We start from the raw sequence: 19,682 nt of genomic DNA, 5'->3' as shown, positions 1-19,682 counted from the left end.
GCATCATTACGTGGAATAATTTACCTACCCACCAGTCTATTTCCATGAGCCCTGGACCTATTCCCCAATGGCAATGTTTATTTTAAGCTTAGTTGCATTGGGTGGGGGCAATTTTTCTACAGAAGGGAAAGAGAACGGGACTCAAGAGAGGGCAAATTAATTGCAATTTAAGAGGAACTACTGACTCCAGATGGTGCAAATGAAAGAATCTGTTTTATTTTTGATCATTTACATGAGAAATTCATTGTCTAGGTTTGCCTTCTGTGTTAAATCAATCCTAGTACTTGCATCTAAATTTGCATGTAGAGATAAATTAGCATATGCAAATTTTATGCAGATTGGTCTCACATGGGCCCTGGCCACGAATCTCTTAAGTGCCTAGCAACACGCATGCCATCAACCGAGCCTGCTAGCATACAACAATGATGTAGATAAAAGCAAGGTTGTATCCAGCGTAATGAAGCCACTATCATATTTGCAGGAGGGGAAGAAAGGGAGAGATCTAACACAGGGCTCTTGCCAAAAATGGCAGTTCTGTATTCTTTTATTGAATTCATTACATTCTTGCCCCATCCTCCCTCCAAGGAACTCAGGGTGGGATATATGGCTCTTTGCACCCTCCATCTGCACGACAGTGCTGCGAGGTAGATTAAGCCCAAAGAAAACTGTTGGCCACCCAGTGAGGTTCAGGACTGATTGTGGATTTGAACCTGGGTCTTCCCTACTCTAACAGATTTCCCCCCAACCAGGAGCCCCCCAGATGTGTTGGACTACAGCTCACATCATCCCCAGCCTGATGGACACTGTAATTTGACACATCTGCAGGGCGCTCAGTTGGGAGAGGTTGCTCTAACCACTATGCCACACTGGATTTGAAATGGATTGCTTGTGGAATGCATCATTCCACTCTAAGATTGTGAGCGGTGGGGTTAACTCTTTGTGAGCTCATTTTGAAAAGGGACTTACACACATCGGCCATCTAAGGATGGGGGAGAAATTTGTTTGGTTCACATTTTAATGCAAACTTCCTTAATTTTGCACCTTCGAACCTATACACAAATCGAAACTTAGTTATCGTTCTCTGAATTTTGCAACGGAGTTCTCCAATCAAAAAAGGCACACGAAAATATGTACATTAGTGAAAATAAATGTCAGAAATACATTGTCTTAGGAAAAAGTGCTTGCAAAAATGTGTATATTAGGCAAAATGGTCTGCAAAAACACATGTATTACATTAGGATGTGGAAACTGATGTTGAAACCGGACAAACCAAACTTTAGATTGGAAAAATGGGAAACCGAGAGAAACTGAAAGAGACAAATGTGTCTGTCCCTGGTGCCATCTTGACTACAGTTTGCCCAGAGCTGCTGGTGATGCAGAGATGGCCTACCTTTTCTTGGTGGGCGTGCTGTCAGCCAGCCTTTTGTCTTGGTGGCCCGTCGGTGGAGTCCCTGGTGGATTTATCTTCTTGCTGCCCATAAGGGGAGCCATTTCCTTGCTGTCCTTGATCATTGTCCTAGAAGAGAGGATCCAGAGTCGGTCAATTTTGTTGCTGGGATTTCGCTTAGCATTCAGCTCGCTCGGACAAAATCCGTCAGATCGCGCAAGTCATACAAATGGACTTGGAGAGCTTAGTTAGCTGTAGTCTACCCACCTCCAGAGGTGGTGGACTACAACTTCCATCATTCCCCCAGCCACCCCCTTGTGGCTTGAAGAAGTACAAAGGCTTTTAGGTTTTTTTTAATCACACGACATAGGGTAAATCAGCTCACCGTTGCCCCTGTTAAAGTAATTGTTACTGTCTGTCCCTTTTTTGCACTCCGGTTTCCTGTGACAACACAGGTTGCATTCCCACTTCATCCCCCACCATGATGATAAAGATCTGCCAAGCTGAAGTTGACATATCATGCATCTGATAAAGAGGAAGGAGTCCCTGAAAGCTGATGCCAGAATGAATTTGGGGCTCTTTAAGGTGCTGCGAGGTGCATTGTTGTTTTTGCTGCAAGAGATGCACATGGCTGCCCCTCGGGAAATTCATATTCCCACAATCTGGAGGAAGCTCCTCGAGGGAGGGAGTGGGGCGGTGGGGCGATCTTTGCAGAGTCAATGTCTTTGCCAGGATGAGTATCCCAGACATTTAGACTGCCTCCTGCAATCAGTTCTTTACATTTGCAAATGTAAGAGGGCAAGCAGCTGTCAAGCAAGCCTTACCTACAAAGCGCTATTAGTCCCAAAATGACATCAACCCAGTACCCCAAAATCTGAGGACTTGAAACTTGGGATCCCATGAGGACTCGAAACCCGGGATCTTGTGAGGGCTTGAAAGTTGGGGTCCAATTTGTCAAGCAACACAAGTGTCCTACCATCCCAGAAGCTGAGGACTTGAAACATGGGATCCAGTCTGCCAAGCTACACACACCGTCTGTTTCTCCTCATTGACACGATCAGAAGATATGCAAGAACATTATACCTGATTAAGGACGCAAAAGAGGGATCCCCTTTTCATTGCACTCTGGCCACCCTCCAAAAAATACCCAGCATTTATTTACACATACCATTTTTGACATGGACAGTAATTCCCCCCAAAGAAAGCTTCTTTCTTTGTTTTAAATCAAAAGACCAACAGCAGCTATGCGAGGGACAGTGGCTTTAGGATGGAGTTAGACGCTGCTTAGTTGGGCATGCAACTTCCAAGCAAACGTTTTCCCCATTTCCTTGAGGGAAGTAATTATGCAGCGTAGCCCGCTCCTTCCTCGAAAGGCGTGGGGCAAGTCAGCAGGGTGTACAGTCTGGACTGGGCCTTGCGTCAAGCATCTTGCCCGCCTTGAGGCTTTTCCTGCCTCAGTTGTGTCACATCCTCCTCTGATACCTCATTGTTCACGCTGCAACATGATTTTAGCACCTTCAGAAGGCCAAAGCTAGAAATATATCTGTGGATAACCTTCTCTCCTGACTTTTTTTGGTCTGTTTGTATGAACCAAAAGCAGCTTCACCACTCTGCAAATTTTTGTGGAGAAGTAACCGTGGGGAAAAGTGGCTAACCCCTTTCCCCCTCTAGCTGATTTTAAGCTCAGAATTGCTCCCACAGGGGGAAAAAGGTACAGATATGTCTCTCTTTCGGCCTACCCCCAAACGGTGGAAAAGAGGCAGGGGTTGGGCATTTTGAGCATGAAAAAACAGCGGGACAGGGAAGGGTTAAGCAGCACCTGCTTGTTCTGGTCCCCACCTTCGGCCTGCAGAATGAATTAAACCACCCTGCACTGTCAATGAGATATGAACAGGAGGATATGGTACAAGCAAACCAGAAAACCTACAAGTTCGTTTAGAGTTTTGGAGGCGTGCCCCATTGGCAAAAGGGGTTGAGCCCACACTGACATCCCTCAGATGCTCAAAATAATAGTGCCTTCTGCATGAACAGGAGTTTTGCAAGTGTGAAAAAGCACCTTGCTGGATCAGACTGTAAGCCCCTCGGAGCAGGGATCTGTGTACAGGGATCTGACTATTTATAAATAGAAAAGACAATCTTCTAGACAGACAGACAGACAGACAGACCAACTATTAGATCAGTCTGCCCCAACCTGGTGCCCTCCAGATGTTTCAGACTACAGCTCCCATCAGCCCCCACCAGCATGGCAAATGGTCAGGGATAACTGAATAAATACACCTCTGGAACTGCTCACGCACAGCCAATTCATGTCCTTTGTTCTCAGCATACAGGTACTCAGGGCAAATTCATTAAGCTCATTATGAATTTCATGAACTTCCAGCCAATCCCTCCATCAGTTCAACCTTGTGTCCTAGCATTATGAGCCAAGGATAAAGATTAAAGTTTCCCTCGCTCTGCTCCACGGCCTCTACACCGTTCGTAATGTTGTGAACCCCGGCCTGCTGCCAAGTCAAGGTTCTCCAACCCTGCATTATTTGGGGTTCCCTTTTCTGTGCCTTCTCCATTTCTATGATATACTTCTTGGGGCAACCACAACTGTACGCAGTAGGCTAAATCTGGCCGCACCACAGACATAGATTACACTATTAACTTAGGATCATTTTTCACCCTGTTTTTCAGCCCCCAACAGCTCTACCGCAAAAAAGAAGAAACCCAGAGCACATAATAAAAGCATCTGTAACAACCAGGAATGTGTGGATTTTGTTGAGTCTGTTCCATCTGTGTTTCGTGGATTGTCAGGCATCTTTCATTCCGTCATCCACTCACGGACAGAATCAGATTTTTTCAGGGCTGTATGACAATTTCGTTCCATTTGCCAAGTGTGCATGAGCGCAAGCACACATTAGTACAAGGGCACACTTGTGCTAATACGCATTAGCACGAATTTGCACAAACCCCGCCAAAGTCCAGAGAATCCGCATGAGTCAGAAAAAGCTGGTCCGCTCTGCAATCTGCTGGTTGGAATCACAGAAATCGGAACTCAGTTGAATACGTTGCGGATTTCTCCAACATCTTTAGAAACGACTGATCAAACATGTTAAAACAGTCTTTCCCAATCTGGTGCCCTCCAGATGCTTTGGATGTCAACTGCCATCAGCCCCAACAAGCACAGCCAATGGTCAATAATGATGGGAGTTGTAGTCCAAAACATCTAGAGGGCACCAGGTTGGGGAATGCCATGTTAAAACAACAGAACTGCCTAAGCCAGTGCTTCTTACATGTACGAGTTACAAATGTGATAAATTAAAATAGGAGAACACAAACTTTTATCAGCCATGCCTTCTCTCTGGTGCCTGCTTATATCAGCGTTCTTTGACATTTTATTTTTAAAAGAAACGTCTGTATTAGATCACAATAAAGTTTAATACAACATCCACATAGTTTGCCTGTAAATCTATGAAAGAGAATGATTTGGTTGATTTTGGCTAGGATTCCATAAAGCTATCCCAATTCATTTCAGAGCGCTTGCCTCTCTTCCTCTTTCGAGTCAATCTAACGTCTTGAAATATCTAACCATCAGTAAACATTTTTAAATTAAAAAACTGAGTCTCTTTGGAACATTGGAACAATAAAGTTCAGATTTCAGTGCAAACTTATTTACGCTTAGGGGCGATTTAACTGGCATGAGTCTGATTATGGTTATAACTCTTCTTTGTTATCATTTGTATTTATGAATCAAGGTAAGATGAAATGTTTCCCTTTGTTAATCTACTGGGAGTTTCCTCCATAATATCAAGAGAATAATTTAAAAAAAAAATTAAGTACAAGTTTATACAGAAAAGTGAGAAAAAAGAGAAATATCTAATTTTCACCATATCTTCTCAAGTTACTACATTTTTTAAAAATATTTTTTTCATGACATTGATGCCGCAATTTGGCTTGTAAGAACTTTCCAGCCAACCAACCACACAGCTGGTTACAATAAAATCAAGGATGAGTATATGTATGTGTGTGTGTGTGTGTGTGTATATATATATATATATATATGTGTGTGTGTGTATGTGTGTGTGTGTATATATATATATATATATTATTTTTTTCAAACAAAGCCACAAGACAGAACCATCAAGAATTGCTAACATAAAGATGGAGGACAAATTAGCAGTCACCTTTGCCCCTCAAAGCTTTGAAAATGAGAGAGAGAGAGATCTTCAGCTACAAACCTGTAAGAGAAGGGCTATTTAAAAAAATATGTTTACAGCACAAGGCTTACCTTGATTAAAGTATCCCATCTGCTGATAAAGTATGCAAGGAAGGAAATCCAGAAATCTTGGCTGTGATTGCCTCTGTTGCTATATCCTCAAAAGTTGTGCAACAGACAAATCAATGTACTGTCCCTCGTTGCTTAAAAATAAACCCAGATCCGCGAGGTGCCTGTGTTTCTCAGCTGACTTGGGTGCAGTTTCCCTGGATAAGTATCGCTTGTGAGGTGCTTTCAGCTTTGTAGGGTTACACCTGCTCCATGGGGCTGGAGACAAGGAGGGACAAACTCGCTAGACCACAAATTTCTGGGCTACTCACCGCCGAGGAAGATGCTGCCATCCACAATTACACATGCAAAAGAGACTGAGTCAGAACGATGACAAGTTAATGACACCTGAACATTGTTAAATCAAAACCAGAGAGGGCTTGCGTCATTTCGATTTTTCTTTTCTTTATTTTATTGGCAGAGGAGAACAGTTGCAATTGAAGAAAGCTTCTAATTAGATATTGCTGACTGTATTTTTCAGGAGCAAGATGGGCCCAATTAATTTTCTGTCCTAATAAATAACAACAATAATATTGCCCTTTAAGAAGTTGAAAGTGTTCTGCACACATTCTCTCTCTTAAGAACATAAGAAGAGCCCTGCTGGATCAGACCAAGGGTCCATCTAGTCCAGCATTCTGTTCACACAGGGGCCAACCAGCTGCCCATGGGAAACCCACAACATGAGTGCAACAACACCTTCCCACCCATGTTCCCTAGCAACTGGGGTACATAGGCATACTGCCTCTGCTACTGGAGGTAGCAAATAGCCATTAAGTCTAGTAGCCATTGATAGCCTTCTCCTCCAGGAATTTCTCTAACCCACGTTTAAAGCGCTTGTCCTTACAACAACCCTGTAAGGTAGGCCAGTATGATTATCTCCATATGACAGGAGTGTTGAACCTGAGGCCTGAGGGCCACATCCAGCCCTCCTCAGGGTCTCTAGATGGCCACCCCCCACCCCCTGGCCCCTCAGAGCTTCGTCAGTTGGTGATATAAGGAAGGAACTTCTCCGAAGTAACACCCAGGTTATGGAATTCCCTGTCGCTGTTGCCGGGAAATTGGAAATTGCTCAACAAGCATCCAGGCTCTGTCCTGTTTAGGGATTTCAGCAAGCAAGCATTGCTGAGTGAACTCCAATCACATTTGCAGAACCTTGGACAGAGGGGCTGGCGTCATGGGGAGGAATAGCAGGAGGGTGATGCCAGGAAGTCCATGTTTGTTCTGGCCCTCCAGCAGCTGCATTATGCATATGGGCCTCCAACCCTTATCTGGTTTAATTGGTAGATCAATCAGCTAGAACTTCAGCTGGTTAATCAGTGAGGCTGGAAAAATTACGGGCGCACGTGCTTACCTCTAGGGGCTATTTTGCTTCTGGTGTATTACTGTAAAAAAACACCACACCTATTAGTTAGAACAGTCTTCCATTCTGTTACACTGTTTATGAAACTGTAAGCCCTCACACATTTACTCACACATTTATTTATATTTCTAATTGGCCCAATAACAAAGGTTCTCAGGGCAGATCTCGAAAAAGTTTTGGTGACACACAGTCTTTGAAGTAGATGATTAATTGGTTCAAAAGCCAAGGTTGAAACAGCTTGCATAGGATTGCACCCTTAGTTAGGTGACAGCTGTAAATATATACAGTCTTCCATTATTATTTTTAAAGCCCTTTGTTCTAATTATGATGGAGGCTTTCCATGGCCTTTGTGGATCAGAACAAGATCCACTGAACCCCTCTCTTCCTGTGCCACAGTCCTGATCCAAATTGTGTCCATCACCCCCACCCCAGGCTGCTTTTTGAAGAAAATTCCACTGGCAATTCCAATCACAGAACTCCAATGTAACATACTGGGAGTGTGTACATACTCCCTCTAATAGTGAACTCAGATGCTGGGTGCTGACAGCTACATAGCCAAAACGGGGCTGCTGAGAAACAAGAGGGAGGTATCAATGCATTCAGACAAGGGAACTCCAACATTTGCAAAAGTAGATAATGTTTAGACAGGAAAAAAAACCTTAAGAGGGCCAAGAAAAAACAACACCCCATCCAAAGCAGCTCAATGAAAACTATGCTTTATGGTCACACAATATCTGGGGGAGGGGGCATACAACTGGGGGAGGGGAGTGGAATGGCAGATTCTGGAAGAGGATATGATTGCCTGCCTGTAACCATGAACAGGAGCAGTCTACACTGCAGCTTCTGTTGAGGTCCTATTTGCCACCCGCTCTAATTATGAACTCAGATGCTGAGGCCCAACGATTATGTAGCCAGAACAGGCCCACTGTGAAACAAGAGGGAGGGAGGGAGGGGACTTCCAATGTTTGCAGGAGTACAAAACAGCTTTGGGGCAGGGGGGGAGAACCCTCCCTCCAAAACAGCCTATGCATGCAGTTTGACCATGCTCAGCGGCCATTGAACATTTAGCGTCTGTTGTGGTGAGGGAAGAACAGAAAAATGGAGGGGATGCCTCGAAAAAGGGCACCCACACTGTGAAATGTTCTGCTTCTCCCACTTGTATGGGACTAGCTCAAGTTCAAAGCCAACTGCCTCAGCCTCACTTTAACTTAATTCCCCCACCCCAGGCTCTGGCCACATCTAGGGATGCATGAGAAATTTGTTTCTGTTTGCAAATCCTCAGAATTTGCCCCATTCACAAACCTGAACACAATCACGTTTCCCCCAAAACCTCGCACATTCCCGAACTTGTGATTACATTTGGAAAATGGGCATTCTCCCAAAATGTGCATTTCCATGCTTCAGTCAGTGGGGGAAAGGGCACACTTTTGAAAAACGTGCACAGAAATGCAGCTGTCCCATTCGAAATGCATCCTTTCCCCACTTGAACGAAAAGAAAAACAGGCTGCAAAGAAAAACAAGCGCGAGGAGAAAAACGAGCTTCAAAGCAACATTTAGAGAATCTCGGCACGCTTGAGCATCCCTAGTCTCCCATGCCTAGCCACATCCTTTTAACCAAAAGGAGGGAACGTTACATCAGTCCTGTACAGAGGATTTCTGCCCCACTGACAGCTGAAAGTGGCCATCAGATAGAGGTGAAAAGGGCACCCATGTGGACTGGAGCCGTCCGGGTTCCAGCCAGGGAACATCGCCGTCGAACGGGTGAGGACGAGGTGGGGACAACTGACACCAAATGACACTTCCACGAGACAAGAGAGCGATTAACAAAAATCTGGTTCTTCGAGTCGGGCAGAGGAGGCATTTTTAGGCTCGTGCCTCTGGGTGTCATCAAAGAATTCTTGAGAATCTTAGGAGGGACAGTCATTGGGGGGCGGTCTACTGGAGAAACCTCAACTGACCAAGCGACAGCGGTGGGGTACATCGTGCGTCCTTCCTCCCACCTCTTATAAGCCATTTTTATTGGGGATTTCCAATAAAAACAGCCGGTATTATAGCATCATTACTCGCAGCACAATGGCCTGTCATTTGCTGTGTTCATGCTGTTGTTTCGACTGTGCCCAAATTCTCCCTCCACCAGTTTTGCTGTCTCATTTGCAGGTGGCAAAATGTGTGTGCAGGGAGGGGGGTTTGATTTTTTCCTTGATGTGTGTGCATGGGGGGGGGGGAATAGGATCCGCTTACTGCTGTTACTTGGGCTCATCCGAATGTCTGAGAAGTTGAGAACCATCAATAGTGAGCTATTTGATATCATATTCCAGGGGGTATTCTTGGGAGACCAGGGAGATTGGCTGAAAAAATGCCTCCCCCGCCCCCATTTGAGCCTGAAGTTCTCAATTCTCACTAGAGAATTGTCAACTCAGCCCTTGTTTAAACTTGTAATTAATTTATTTTGCATTCTGGATTTTCTGTAGACTCCGTGTTTGTTTTTTAGGCTGCAGTCCTTCTTACCTTGGAGTATGCCCCTTTTAGAGGTGTTTCCCCTTTCTGCTGTTCATTCTGCTTTCTGCCACTTGAGAACTGCTGTCCTGGGCACTTCTCCCTTGATGCTGACATGTCCCGGCAAGTGACCTATTTGGCCCATAGGGGCTGCTTCCTACATGGATAGTTCACCTTTGGCTGATTTGATCAGGAACAAACCTACAGAATCTGGTGTGTGTGTATGCCCAAATGCTGGAGTTAGCGATCTATTTCTGAAAGAGAGAGGGAAAGAGAGAGGGTGTCCAGGCAGTGTTGGCTGTAAGACAGGGGTGCAGGACATTAGGCCCACAGGGCAAATCTGGCCTGCTTGGGGTCTCAAATTCAGCCCTCTGAGGTTCCTCAGATCGCCTCCCCCCCCTGCTGTAGAATTTGGGAAGGGGAGCAAGCCATCCTCAGTGAACCCCCCTAAACCTGGCAGAGATGGAGTGTGTAACATTAAAAAAAAAAAGATTCCATACTGCCAGTAATTTTGGTGCAAACGTGGGTTTTGACACCCTACAAAAGTCTGACTTCACCATCCTCTGTCACCAGCCCAGGTACCAGCACTTAAAACTACTTGGAAAAGACAATTTTAGATGTAGAATCTTCCCCCCACCCCCTGACAATCCCTGCCATATAGGGCTTGGCTCTCATTTCTCAGTAGTCCAGGGCGATGCACTTTGCACCAGCTCAGAGGTAGTTCTTCGATGCTTGTTTGATCTGGGTAGGGCTGGTAGATGTTCCTTTGGAGATGTGCATGCTTGACTTTTTAAATGCTGAATCCCTAAATTGCTTGGTTGGGAGAGGATGTGATTATTTAGAGCAGGCTTGTAAATAGAAAACTGCCTGATCGCCTGTGGTGAATCAGAATCGCCCTCGGGCAACCAGGCACCAAAGCTTAAAAAAAAAAGAATTGGATGAGAGTTGGTTCTTTGTTGTCTTTGACGCCATCAAGGTGATACAAATGACTAACAGAGGCATGCATGAGCTGGCAGGCAAGTAAAACACATTTGCAGGCTAATGAATGTTGTGGATGTATTTGCAAAGTTGGTTTACGGTGTTCACAGAAAATCCACAGAAACCTATGCCACTTCAGATTTCATGAGCGTAAAAATGTGTAAAATGAAAACATAGGGAATGAACTTTCTGGATCTATTTCTCTGAATCAAAGACTTGGAGGAGTTTTTTTTAAAGTAATTTTCTTTCAGTAATGCAAGATAAGAATGTTTAATTGAATGTGCAAAGCAGATCTTTTGGGTACGGTGGTTACATGGTTTTAATGTTCTATATATTTTAAATTGTTTTATTGTGTGTTGTTTGGTTTTAGTTTTTGTGAACCGCCCAGAGAGCTTCGGCTATTGGGCGGTATAGAAATTAAATAAATAAATAAATAAAATAAAAATACATGAGGCCAACTTCAACCAGGCAAGCAGGGCACACCCAAAACGTTGTCTGTGCTTTCTTGTATGTACACATACACACCAGCCTAAAGGCTGATTCATGCTCAAACATGGCAATCACGTTTCCTACATATACATTGTGTGGTGGTAGTGTTGTGGGATGACCATAGGACATATAAATACTGCTTGTGGAAGGAAGGGCTGTTTGTTAATGGGGGGAGAGGTGAGGGGGCAACATGGCAGAGCAGTCTTCCCCAAGCTGGTGCCCTCCAGATGTTTTGGACATTCAACTCACATCGGTCCTAGCGAGCATGGTCAATGGCCAGGAACCTGGGAGCTGTAGTCCAAAACATCTGGAGGGCACCAGGTTGGGGAAATCTCTCCAGAAAGAGCAGGGATGTTGAACCTCAGACTCAGGGGCCAAATCTGGCCTTTTGGGATGCTCCAAGGGCCACACCCCCTTTACCGGGTGGTTTCCACTCCCTTGCCTTTGGCTCCACCCACCACCGGAATGCATCCCTCAAGGGCTTCTCTAACTGAGCTGAAAGAGGTTGAACACCCCTGAGACAGAGGTATATAATATTGTGCATGGTGCAGAGAAAGTCAACGGAGAGATGGTTTTCCCTCTCTCTCTTATAATACTAGGACATGGGGCTTCCCAATGAAACAGACAAAAGTGCATATAAAGGAACTCTCTTTGGACCCAGATGGTATGATTCTGCTTTGAGAGTGGCCTGCCACAAGGGGAAAAGGTTGTGCTTTCTTTCTGCTGCTGTACTGTGCTTTGGTTTGTAACTGCTCTTCATATTGTGGTGATTGCTACAGATAGACTTAGCTGTCATCTTAAAACAGTTTTTTGTTAGGTTCATACAGAGTGAGAAAGAAGAGAGAGAAGTTAGTCACATGCACCTCCATATGGTACCCCCGTATTTTTATTTACTTTATTTTATATATTTCTTTTATACTCTGCACATCAAAAAAATAAAACTTTTCAGGATGGCTTATGCACAAATGAAAGCAATAAAAAAGTAATCCAGTCTTATCAACATCTAAAAGTGCCGTATTAAAACAAATAGCAGTATAAAGTGAGATCAAGGATTAAAATGCTGGCTTTAAAAGGCCCAGGAATTTTTTAAAAGTATTTGCTTGCTGCCAAGACGTATGAAATGTGATTCCATCACAAACAACACATCTATCAATGGGCATTGTAGAACTTCCTGGTTCAGAGACAGTCTGAAAGTGTGAATTTTCCTGTGGTTTAAAAAATAAAGAAAATTGCGGAAATTGGAACAGACATAGGACTGAATACAAGTGAAAGATCTGAAGAGACTGATTCATCTATTAAACGCCATTGAACACAGAGGGACTTGCTTCTGAGTAAGCTTGCACAGGATTGTGCCAAAGAATATGCTTTTAAACAATTATTATCTCTGATATTTTTAATACTGAGTGTTTAGGTCACTTATGCCTTTGGACAACCTTATGAAGTTTGTAAGCCAGCTCAGTGGATGAAAAGGCCGGATATAAAATAAATCCAATAAACAAACTGCAGTAAATGACTAAGGGGCAAGAGAGATATAACCCAAGGGCTTGGGGGCGTGGGGTGGGGTATCTGAATCCTAAGTAACAGACCACTTGCTTAGCGCCTTCATACATTTTACCACGACATACAGAAGCATTGGGGATTCTTGAAGCTGTTCAGCATCTTCAGTCAGTTCACACATCCAAAAATCATAAGACAGGGCTGTAAATAAGGAGAGAAAAAACACACAATCAGATTCATATTGTTTTTTCCCTTTCCCAGAAAAAAGTCCTACAACTCCCAGCATTCCCCAGCCAGCCATGTCAATCCTATGCATGTTTTCTGTTTCAACACGCATAGGATTGTGCCAGTGTTTTTTTTAATTGTGTTTTTACGATTATTTTTACTAGGTTTTTCAGTTTTTAACCTTGGTTTCTTTATCGTTAGCTACTTTGAGTGCCATTTTGGGGCTGGGGGGAGAAGGCGGGGTATAAATTTCTGTTATCTTGTGATGACTGAGGGTTATAAACAATAAAATTGAACTGAAGTCAAATACATAAATAAAGTAAATTAATTTCTAATCATGTTCTAATAATTAGAAAAGGGACTGAGAATAAAACTGCCAACATCATACTGCCCCTATACAAATCTATGGTGCGACCACACTTGGAATACTGTGTACAGTTCTGGTCAGCACACCTAAAAAAAGATATTGTAAGCTGGAAGAGGTGCAGAAAAGGGCAACTAAAATCATCAAGGGGCTGGAGCATCTCCCCTATGAGGGAAGGTTACAACAGCTGGGATTGTTTATCTTGGGAAAAAGGAGGGTCAGGGGAGACATGATAGAGGTCTACAAATTTATGCATGGTGTGGAGAATGTGGAGAGGGAGACATTTTTCTCCCTCTCTCAAAATACTAGAACCCAATGGGGCCATCCTATGAAGCTGATGGGTGGGAGATTCAGGACAGGAAAAAGGAAGGGCTTCTTCCCACGGCACAGAGTTAGACTATGGAATTCGCTACCACAGGAAGTATTGATGGCCACCAGTTTGGATGGCTTTAAAAGGGGGTTGGACAAATTCCTGGAGGAAAACGCTATCAGTGGCTACTAGTATTGGTGGCTATGTGCTACCTCCAGTACCAGAGGCAGTGAGCCTGTGTACACCAGTTGCTGAGGAACATGGGTGGGAGGGTGCTGTTGCGCTCCTGTCCTGCTTGTGGGTCCCTGGTCGACAGCTGGTTGGCCACTGTGTGAACAGAATGCTGGACTAGATGGACCCTGGGTCTGATCCAGCAGGGCTCTTCTTATGTTCTCAAATAAACAGAGTTTGGTTTCCAGAGGCCTCACCATACTGCTGGCTCTCCCCCAGACTGGCTCTCCAGTCTGTCAATGTCCTTTTTAAAACATGACCTCCAGAACAGGATGCAGTTCTCCAGCTATGGCTTGACCAGCTCAGAAATACAGTGGAGCTCTTGCTCCTCGTGAGTTTGGGACACTAGGTTCTGTGGTTTGGCAACCAGCAGCTTGTTGGCCCCATCAGGCCCCATGCAAGGCAAGCATTTGGCCCGGTGCTTGCCGATGCCCTTCAAGCAATTAATAGTGTTTTATCCACAGCCTGCCTGCCTCCTCAGTACCTTTAAGGGACTGATCTATAACCGAACAGCCACAAAAGAAAGGCAAAAAGGGGGAGACACAAAATTAGACAAACTTGGGGAGAGATTTCTTCCGGACTTCTTGCTCTTCTGAATCTGCGTAGTCTTCCGAAATGGGTTTGAGCGAACCTTCTCGCTTTCCGTCTCTCAGAATTGGGACCAGGGTCTTCCAGTTCTTCCCTGAAACTGGGGTGGTGGGGGTGGTTTAATCTGGATCCTCTTCTCACACTCCATGCCTTAACACCCGCCCCTCCACTTTTCCATCGCAGAAAGACTCACGAATACCCATGTTTTCGAGAATCGCAATTATTTCACATGACCTCTTTCTTGGGTGTCTGTTACAACCTTTACAATGGTGGCCCCATCCCTGTGCAATGCCCTGCCACAGGAAATTTGCTTCCCTGGCCCCCATGAATTTTTAAGCAAGTTTTTAAGAGCTCCCACTGTCCCACTGTGATGACTGTAATGTGGACTAGCCCCTTTAACATTCGCCATTTCCTCACCTCTGCCGGGCTTGAAAGAAAAGCTCAGGTTCCGCTTCAGCTCCTCACTGTACCCTCCTGGGTCTTCGTTGATAATACCCAGGTTTGTGTTCCATGTAGACCAGTTCACCTCATCCACCCTGTGCAGGAGAAAAAGAAAAGCCCCTTCCTGTTGTTGTAACTGGAGGGTTGCTACCTAGGGCTCTGAAAGCATGTGGCTCAAGATAATTCATGCAAGCAGGGGATTCTGGGGGGAAACAAAATGGTGGCTGTCACTGAGCTGCAAGGAAGGCTGGGGAATCTTCCCATCCCCCAAAAAACTATTCTGCATCCCCGATCCCTGAAAAATCACCAAAATAACCCCCTCCCCCGTTTTACGGGCTGTGAATAGGGCCACAAAATGGAGGGTGAGGGAACACGGTCCCCACTCCTCACTGTTCCAAGATTAACTGAGAAAGAACTGGACCGACCTGAAGCACCAGCGGTAATCGTCCTTGCCATCTGGGGTACTCCCCACCAAAACTTGCTTCCCAGACCGGAAGGGGTTCACGATGCAATTCCAGTAGCTGTTCTCAATGTTCAAGATAGTGATGGCTCGCTGCATGTGGAAACGAGGAGATTGCGGGGAGAAAGCCCGCAGCAGTTGTAAGTCTTTCCATGGGTCAATGGGTTAGAAACAGGTAAACATTTCTGGACCTCAATAAAGTGGGATTCTAGTCCTCATGGTACTGAATAAAGCAGGGGTGTTGAACCTCTTTCAGCCTGAGGGCCGAATGCCAGTTTGGAGAAGGTCTCAGGGGCTGCATGGCAGTGATGGGTGGGACTGAAGACAAAAGCGGCAGGGCCTGAATACAAAAAATGCCAGCATATTTCAGCTTCAAGCTCTTGACTGCTCATAACAAAGCCTTAGGAGAGGCATTACAACATGTTAAAATGGGGGGCGGGGGGACTGCACAAAAGCTGGGAGACCACCAAATGACTGGTCGTTTGGGGGAAGGGGGCAGGGCCAAGGAAAGGGGGCAGGGCCAAGGAAAGAGGGCATGGCCATCTTGAGGACCAATTTGGGATCCCAGGATGGGCAGATTTGGCCCCCAGGCCTGAGGTTCTACACCCGTGAAATAAAGGGTTGGTTTAAATTGGCACCTCGTGAGCTGTGTTGGTCCATTGTCTGTCATCGGCATTATCTACGCTGATTTTCAGAGTGTCTTTGGGGTTTCAGAGCGGTGCCCTTCCTGGCCCTGCCTGGGATTGAACCTAGGTGTCATGTTCCTCCGTCCTCTCCCCTTGCAATCAACACACTCCAGGAAACTAGGCTCCAGGCTAACACTACTTTATTGGTCAAGGGACCAGCTTCTTTACAAATGCAGATTCTAGGACACTCTCAGACTGCAGTGAACCAGCTAATCCACACTTCTACAAATATCAATAGAGGAGACGAAGTGGAAGTTAGAGAAGCTGCCAGCTGCCAGCAGTCACGGCAAGAACGTCTTGGCCAGACTTGCTTCACGGGGATGCCCCCCCACCGTAGGATGGCTCCTCCTACGTTGCCTTCCACGACTGGCCAACCTGGCGGAGCAGCTGAGCCCTGCATCCAGCTCTTCCCACTTCGCTCTGCGACGGACCCCAGCATCTCTCAAGTCACGCTCCTCACTCTCCTCCTCCACTGAGTTCTTGTGGTGGAGGAACAGGGGAGCCGTTCAGGCTGGGCCAGCTGTGTGTCAAGGTCTTAGGAAGAAAGTCTCACCTTATCTTGGCTCACTGGGGAGGGGGCCTCCCTCTGTTCTGGCTGTTCCCATTCTGATTCTACATCTGAGCTGCCAGACATCTCCACACGCTCAGATGAATTACTGACACTGGTACCTTCTGCTTGCAAAGACCACCAAGCTCCAGGCTCCCCCGCCTCCCTCCCCCAGAGCTCCGTGGAGCAGACCGAAGGCGTTCGACCTCCCGTGGGAAAATACCCGGGCCGCGCTCCAGCCAGAGCCCACCTGCAGCTTCCAGATGCTCTTGCTCTCCTGGGCGATCTTGTTGACGGTCTCTCCCATCAGGGCGATGAGCATGTTGAGCAGGAGGATGTAGGTGAGGATGACGTAGACCACCAGCAGGCTGACGAAGATGGACTTGAAGCGGTAGTTCTCCGTGAACTCCAGGTCACCCATGCCGATGGTGAACTTGAAGAGCTCCAGGCAGGTGGAGTAGAGGTTGTTGTAGGACGGGCGGCGCCTGGCCGAGTGCAGGCAGGAGCTGCTGGTCTGGTTCAGCCCCTCGTCGTCCTCCTCCTCAATCAGCGTCACCACGGCTGAGAGGAAGGCAGGAGGGCTGCATAACGTGGGTCCTGACGGAGGCTCCCCCACACGCGTATCAAAGCCTAAACCGGCCTTCTCCAACCTGGTTCCAGCCAGGTGTATTGGACTACAACTCCCATCACCTCAACCCCCAGCTGCACTGGATGGGGCTGATGGGAGTTGTAGTCCAAAGCAAGGGGAGGGCGCCAGATTGGGGAAGGCTGCTCTGCAGTCATTAAAGCGATCTTCCCCAACCTATTTTCCTCTGCCATGGAACCCCTGAAAGACAGCCTAACAGTAATCTATAATAATGAACAAGGATGTGTGCCTGCCCGTCCGTCTGTCCATTATTGCCATAGCCCCAAGACTGTGAGACCTGGGCACCTGAAACTTGGCATGCACACTAAGGGGAACCAGGGGGTGTGCACCTTGGGGTAATTTTGTTTTTAAAGCGCATGAATTCATTTTAATGAATTGTAATAAGTCCATGAGGTTGAAGCCTGCAATAAAATCGGCAGCCACTAGGAGCAGAGCTCCCCAGCCAGCACATAGCTCTGAAGCCCGGGGAGATTGGGAGCCCTGCCCCTTCCCCCTGCTGTGGGGCAGCCCCCACCCCCAGGGGGAATGGAGCGGCCCCTCCCTCATGCTGTAGCCACACCCCATGGCAGGGGCCGTGCTTAGGGCTGCCAGGGGCATGTTTGCACTCAGACAGGGCAGGCACAATGCATCCAGCTCTCTCTGACAGTTTGCTTGAAGGATTTGCTGTATCCAACAAAGGGCTATTCCCACCTGCACAAAGTCAGGTCCATTCACTAGCTTTAAATAAATCAAAATAAAAACGAAGCCATCTGACCTTCGTAGCGCCATGGTACAACCCAAGCATCTCTCTCCATCCTCCATCCACCCTGAATCCCAGACCGCCACTCAATTACCTGTCGAAAAGCCCAAATGGAACAGCAGGTACACGACAATGAAGCGGCACAGATCTCTCAGCATCATCTGTGAGGAGAGGAGACGGGGAGGTGGGGGAAATTGTAACATAGCCACAATATCTGCCATCCCTTCTCATCCCAATATCTCCGCTCTTGGAGGGAAGAGGGCAGAGTAAGCAGACTAGCAGCCATCTGTTGGTCTTTCCGAGCCTTTCCGAGGCTCAGAGATGCTCCAAGCTTGGTGATCCATTCCCGGACCTTTGGGAAGCCCCCTTCTCAGCCAGCACTGGCTTCTCTAAAACGTCTTTCTCAGCTACCCTCTGATGCACCCTTCCCAATGCGGTGCCCTCTGGATGTTTGGGACTGCAACTCCCATTAGCTCCAGCCAGCCTGGCCAGCAGTCAGGGTTGACGGAAGTCATAATCCAAGACATCCAGAGGGCACCAGGTTGGGGAAGGCTGCTCTACTGATTGTAAGAGGCTGATCTCTGAGCTTACATGCCTAAGGTTCCAGGTTCAATCCAGCCCTCTGGAGTTCCCCAGATGGCCCTGCCCCCTTCCCCTGTCCCACTCCCTTTCTCCCACCCCCTGGGTGGTTCCCTGACTTTTGTGCAGCCTTTTCTGCCATTCTGAAAGGTTGAGATACTTCTCCTCAGTTACTAACCATAAAAGTTTTCAGCTAACATAGGCTGGTATTTTTCACCCCACCCCTTTTGCCTTTGGCTCCACCCCCTTTGCATCTGGCCCCACCCATCACTGGAACACAGCCCCCAAGAGCTTCTCCAAAATGGAATCTGGCTTGCGGGCTGAAAGAGGTTCAGCACCCTGGAGGCAACAGATGGCGGCAGACTATTTTTATTTATTACATTTCTATACAGCCCGATAGCCGAAGCTGTCTGGACGGTTTACAAAAGTTAAAACATTAAAATACAATATACAAAGTTGAAAAACCATTTACATAAAAGCATACGGACAATATATGCCAACAACATGCAACTAAAAACCACTTTGACCTAAGAACAATTTAACAAAAAACAAAAATCCAACCATGAAACACAGCTTGAAACAACACTGCTTAAAAAGAGTATACAAAGGTCAGCAAAAGGAACAAGAGTTCTGAAAAGGGAAGGCCCGCCGGAAGAACAGAGTCTTAAATGCCTGCTTAAAAACCTTCAAAGACTAGACGTCACCACCGACTGATGGGCCCATAACAAGGCAGCTGCACGGCCACATGGCACGCAGAGCTTTCCTGCCGCATTCCCCTTGCAGGCCCGTCCCTGCTCTGGCCCACACTCACCTTCTCCAACATAACAGAGTAGATGCCCATCTGCTGGAAGCCGCGGGTGTAATACAGGAGGTTGGTCCAACCCAGGGCCAAGGCAAAAACCATGAAGACCACATACAGTTCCTGTTTGCTGAAGTATAACACCACCGAACCCAGGAGAAGAACCGAATGGATGAAGCTGCAGAAGGCAAGAGGAGGAGCCCTCGCTTAGGAAAAAAGGCGAGCACGGGGAGATACGCTAAGCACGTGCAAAATGATGCACAGTCTGGGCCGAACGTTGGGAAAAACTTCCCAACGGAACCAACTGCTCAGGGAGGTGGCAGGCTCTCTGTCGCTGGAGAGATTCGGCCATCCAGAGACTGGGCGGCCATCCGTCAGGGGTGCTTGAAACTGGATTCCTGCACTGAACGAGGGGTTGGACTCAAGGGCCTAAAAGGCCCCTTCCAATTCGAGGATTCTACAAAAGCTTGCAGGGTTGTTGGAAAGATTGCAACAAGATACTGGATATGAAGAAGTGTGAACATTTGAAAGTGCTATGAAAAAGCTACATG

At 46.5% G+C, this 19,682-nt stretch overlaps 2 protein-coding genes across 8 annotated transcripts in view; both read right to left on the bottom strand.

Moving 5' to 3' along the window:
• The window catches only part of TRPV3 (transient receptor potential cation channel subfamily V member 3), a 39,083-nt gene extending 29,504 nt beyond the window's left edge, over positions 1 to 9,579 (bottom strand). The window contains exons 1-2 of one of the 4 annotated variants that reach the window (XM_084823184.1): positions 5,661 to 5,749; positions 1,391 to 4,398 (exon numbers count right to left, since the gene is read on the bottom strand). In XM_084823184.1, the coding sequence (XP_084679310.1) occupies positions 1,391 to 1,512 (122 nt within the window). In that variant the 5' untranslated portion in view covers positions 1,513 to 4,398; positions 5,661 to 5,749. Of the gene's footprint in view, positions 1 to 1,390; positions 5,386 to 5,660; positions 5,750 to 9,564 lie in introns of those variants that run through there. The other 3 variants (XM_084823186.1, XM_084823183.1, XM_084823188.1) reach the window with 3 other exon arrangements.
• A 137-nt stretch (positions 9,580 to 9,716) lies between these two features.
• The window catches only part of TRPV1 (transient receptor potential cation channel subfamily V member 1), a 28,144-nt gene continuing 18,178 nt past the window's right edge, over positions 9,717 to 19,682 (bottom strand). For 2 of the 4 annotated variants that reach the window (XM_084823189.1, XM_084823190.1), the window contains exons 10-16: positions 19,144 to 19,309; positions 17,848 to 17,914; positions 16,619 to 16,929; positions 15,101 to 15,228; positions 14,652 to 14,770; positions 14,205 to 14,334; positions 10,711 to 12,717 (exon numbers count right to left, since the gene is read on the bottom strand). In XM_084823189.1, the coding sequence (XP_084679315.1) occupies positions 12,705 to 12,717; positions 14,205 to 14,334; positions 14,652 to 14,770; positions 15,101 to 15,228; positions 16,619 to 16,929; positions 17,848 to 17,914; positions 19,144 to 19,309 (934 nt within the window). In that variant the 3' untranslated portion in view covers positions 10,711 to 12,704. Of the gene's footprint in view, positions 9,807 to 10,710; positions 12,718 to 14,204; positions 14,335 to 14,651; positions 14,771 to 15,100; positions 15,229 to 16,618; positions 16,930 to 17,847; positions 17,915 to 19,143; positions 19,310 to 19,682 lie in introns of those variants that run through there. The other 2 variants (XR_014786178.1, XR_014786179.1) reach the window with 2 other exon arrangements.

This window comes from Heloderma suspectum, chromosome 16 (assembly GCF_057233095.1).
Source record: "Heloderma suspectum isolate Gila_16-S chromosome 16, 16-S_ref, whole genome shotgun sequence".
In the NCBI taxonomy this organism is placed as follows: Eukaryota; Metazoa; Chordata; class Lepidosauria; order Squamata; family Helodermatidae; genus Heloderma; species Heloderma suspectum.
Note: the sequence above shows the minus strand (reverse complement) of the source record. Positions and strands in the feature narration are given on the sequence as shown.